This window comes from Sinocyclocheilus anshuiensis, unplaced genomic scaffold (genome assembly GCF_001515605.1).
Source record: "Sinocyclocheilus anshuiensis isolate Anshui unplaced genomic scaffold, SAMN03320099.WGS_v1.1 scaffold202, whole genome shotgun sequence".
NCBI lineage: Eukaryota > Metazoa > Chordata > Actinopteri > Cypriniformes > Cyprinidae > Sinocyclocheilus > Sinocyclocheilus anshuiensis.
The window spans coordinates 749,917-751,684 of record NW_015542342.1 but is presented as its reverse complement, the minus strand read 5'-3'; the positions used below and the strand labels follow the sequence as shown (position 1 = coordinate 751,684).

Genomic DNA, 1,768 nt, shown 5'->3' with positions numbered 1-1,768 from the left:
GGAAAATAATGTGTTTTTTGAACCTTAAACCGCATAAACACATTTCATTACAGCAAATACACAAAATAATGTTCTTTTTAGCAACGTCATATGATCCCTTTAAATATGGTGAACACACTGCATAAGGAAAAGGCTTTGGGAGTGAGTTGCTATGGTGATACAGTATAGTGTGGATATAGGAGCAATAGTGAGAGGGCAAAATGTCATATACTTTTGATGTAAAAAGCTATTTTTCATACCATTTTCATTTTTATTTCATACATCTCATGTATTCTGTAACAACTCCTTCTTCTGCTGTTATTAAATTAAGCTATGGTGCTGTGTGTTGCTTCATCTTTTTGTCTAAACCATGATACACCATTCACAAGTTGGGTATCAGTACACTTTTTACAATTTGTGAGAGTGTGTGAGAGTGTGTGTGCGTGTGTGAGTGTATACATATGCATTTATACCGTATGTATATATATATATACTATCATTATTATTATTATTAAATGGGATTTATAATACTAATAATTATTCTCCCATATATAGATATATATATAAAAAAAAATAGACTTATGTGCTATAATAATACAAATCAAATGGTTCAGTATCCTGCAGGATGTTGTGACAGTTCCACGGTTTCCTCCTAACACAGCTTTAGCATTGCTCGACATGATCGAAACCTGTTCTCTCTCAGTGCCAAAGACACGGCCGGCCATCTGAACGCTGTCAGTTTCTGTCACCGCCGCGTGGAAAAGACATATCCTCACATTTAATCGTCCGAGAGAGGTAGTAAACGAACGAGCGGTTTTAAACGATGAGACATGATCGCAAATAAGACGCCGGTAGCGGTTAGCATTAGCTTAGCTTCATGAACATCACAGCACTGTCGTGTTAGCTAGCGCTCATAACGCGACATATGACTAATATCACGCAACATGCGTCTTTGACACGGCGGATATAACGATATAGATGTACATAGACACAGATGAGCCAATTCGGGCGTTATCTGTTTAGATGTAATAGCTGTTTCTGGGTAGTTGAGGTAGTGGATTAGCTGCAGTGGTGAGGATGGAGGCTCTTCGTGGAGGTGTGTGTTTACTAGGATTTGCCAGTCTCGCACAAGCTGCTCCAGTCTCAAATACACACGCAGGTAAGATGTCAAACACTGTCAGTCACATTATAACGTGTGCTCATGTTTCACTCATGGTTTCCTTTATAAAAGTGGGCTGCTATGGTATAGTGGGGTTGTGGCTAGAAGGCAAAAACCGGAAGCTAACAATAAATTGAATTTTTTACTTATTAGATTGTGTTTTATTAACGTCTACACCTACCCCAACCCTAAACCTACCCCTTTCAAAAATGCAAAAATAGTAATTATTGTTGTACAGTGTGAGAAAACATACGCTATGTTGATGTGCGCATGCCCAGTAGTTTTATGCCATCTAGCCTTAAAAGTTATAGTGGTGGTGATACCATATTTATAAGGTACTTACAAGATAACAGAATACTACCATGGGATTTTGATATGTGTCTAGGTGAGTTGACACCTGACCTGTCTGTAAACAAACCGACAGTGATTAAAGGGGTCATATGATGCTTTTTTAAAGATCATTATTTTGTGTATTTGGTGTAACAGAATATGTTGACATGCTTTAATGTTCAAAAAACACATTATTTTTCAAATACTGTACATTATTGTAGGTCCTCTATGCCCCGCCTCTCTCAAACGCTTCGTTTTCTACAAAGTCCCTCCTTCCGACAAGCGCAGTCTGCTCTGATT

General features: G+C 38.0%; 1 protein-coding gene across 1 annotated transcript in view; it reads left to right on the top strand.

Moving 5' to 3' along the window:
* Positions 1–608: 608 nt before the first annotated feature.
* Positions 609–1,768, top strand: part of LOC107691231 (serine/threonine-protein kinase LMTK2-like) — a 45,745-nt gene continuing 44,585 nt past the window's right edge. The window contains exon 1 of the mRNA XM_016489735.1: positions 609–1,138. Within this exon, the coding sequence (XP_016345221.1) occupies positions 1,057–1,138 (82 nt within the window). The 5' untranslated portion in view covers positions 609–1,056. The remainder of the gene's footprint in view (positions 1,139–1,768) is intronic.